Source organism: Syngnathus leptorhynchus, chromosome 14 (genome assembly GCF_054491065.1).
Source record: "Syngnathus leptorhynchus isolate UIUO chromosome 14, UIUO_Slep, whole genome shotgun sequence".
Lineage (NCBI taxonomy): Eukaryota > Metazoa > Chordata > Actinopteri > Syngnathiformes > Syngnathidae > Syngnathus > Syngnathus leptorhynchus.
Window position 1 is genome coordinate 8,634,489 of NC_141208.1, and position 1,965 is coordinate 8,636,453.

Sequence of the window (1,965 nt, forward strand, 5' to 3'; positions counted from 1 at the left end):
TCTACATCCCGACTAATGTGGCTGTCGTGTTCATTTAGCTTTCTGTTGCCCTCACGCATGCAGTGCACCTGCTCTAACTGCGACCCATTTGATAATCAATCTCGAAGCAGGCCATTTATGTTCCCAAGATGTCTTCAATTTGTTTCACCGGGGCTGTTAGTCTCACCATGTGGAGAGCTATCAATACGTCTTTGCCGGAGTCACTGGGCTGTTGGCGATGGAGTGTGTGTGTGTGTGTGTGTTGTTGGAGAAGCAGACATGCCTCCTGGAATAGAATCTGCTGACTGCTAAGCATGCCCTGCATCCCAGGAAACGTCTCTTCACTTCATGGCCCATTAAAGAGTGTTTCTCCACTGCAACTCTCTAAGGGTCTCTGCGCATTTTTCTCCTCCGTCATGGCTGTGATTTATTTATCTTGAGCTTTGCTGCTCTCCGGTTCAAGACAGGGACAGACTGTGCACCTCTTTACTATTTGAGTACATGTTCCAATGCAGTGTAGCGGAAGTGTGGAACTTTGAGATTGTGCATCACTTGATTGACTTGACTCATTTCAACTGAGCTCTTTTTTTTTCCCCTCAAATAGAGTAATATATTTTGTCATATGAATAAATTAAGGATTAAAAAAAATATCTGATGTGCTGGCCAAGAAACAAAACCATCTCTTATTAAAATGAGCTATTAACCAGTTGTGAGACTAATTTTGAAGATTGCATTTAAGTCACTGTTCTTTATTAAATACAAAATACACATTTTGAGTAAGGGGGGAAAAAAAAAACTAATGCATGTTTGATATTTTGCTTTTTCTCAGATATTCGATGGAGGGACTCCAAATGAAGACACGCTGCCTGAGTTTAACATCGCAAAACACTTCAAAATAGCTGAAAACTGTGAGATTTTGACTCGTCTTGCCCTCCGATGACAAGTTGTCATAATTATTGTCGATCGTATATGAAAAAGGAAAGTTTTGCAAATTCTCTGAGCATGCCAGGACTTGCCAATAAGCACAGCGGAAGGCTCATGAGCTTGTGCTCCTAATTATTCCTCGTGGAACAGTTTGCCCTCTCTTGGAAACAGGCTGAGTTCAGTGGGCCGTTTTATTGTGTGACTTGGGAGACTTCTCACCACTATTTCTGAATACAAATCAAAGCATAGTAGATACACTTACCATCCAAAATGAGCTTCACCAACTACTGGGTGGTGGACTACGACTTGTCCTCCCCGGCCCCGCCCAGCTTTGCCAGGGGTCCCGTGGTGCCGCAGCCGGCGGTGGGACAACCTGAGCAGGCGGCAGCCTTGTGTTTCGTGGGCCTCCTGGTGCTCCTGCTGCTCTTCTTGCTGATTCGCTGCGTGCGGATCCTGCTGGACCCCTACAGCAGCATGCCGGCGTCATCGTGGACGGACCACAAGGAGGGTCTGGACAGAGGACAGTTTGATTATGCCTTGGTATGAAGACTAGTTTGTGCAGATTAGACGAGGCATAGGCCGATTACTAGTTTGACCGTTTACAGCGGTTTGAAAAAGTAAATGGAAAAAAAGCCATGTTTTAACAAGTGAATTTGAAATTTTATTTTTGTTACATTATGTCTTTTATTCTTGGAAAAGAACACCTTTATTTTCTTCAGAAAAAGGACCACAATAAAATATAATCGAATTTTATGTGCAATATACCTATATTTAATCATTATTTAGGGCAAGTTAGTTTCCCTTAAATCTAAGCACAGCTGAGGATGTTATGGTTTACAGTAATTTGAAATGTACTTTCTAGGGATAAACGTTGAAAGATGATTTATATTAACATGAAAATAAAGTTTGTATTTGAAGTTTGTGCCGGAACTCAATGTATAATAATCTGTAGCTGTGGTTTCAACGTGAACTAATCAGGTGGGTGCTCAGGTAGAATTCTTTTGACCAAAGACTACACCATTAATGGGGTGGATGCTTTCCCATCCGTTGTTTCCCTGATTA

At 42.2% G+C, this 1,965-nt stretch overlaps 1 protein-coding gene across 1 annotated transcript; it reads left to right on the forward strand.

Annotated features, from left to right (window-relative positions):
• The first annotated feature begins 1,173 nt into the window (after window positions 1-1,173).
• Window positions 1,174-1,449, forward strand: ctxn1 (cortexin 1). Its single transcript, XM_085930640.1, has one exon. It carries the CDS (start codon window positions 1,174-1,176, stop codon window positions 1,447-1,449), a length of 276 nt encoding a protein of 91 aa, XP_085786766.1.
• The last annotated feature ends 516 nt before the right edge of the window (window positions 1,450-1,965 follow it).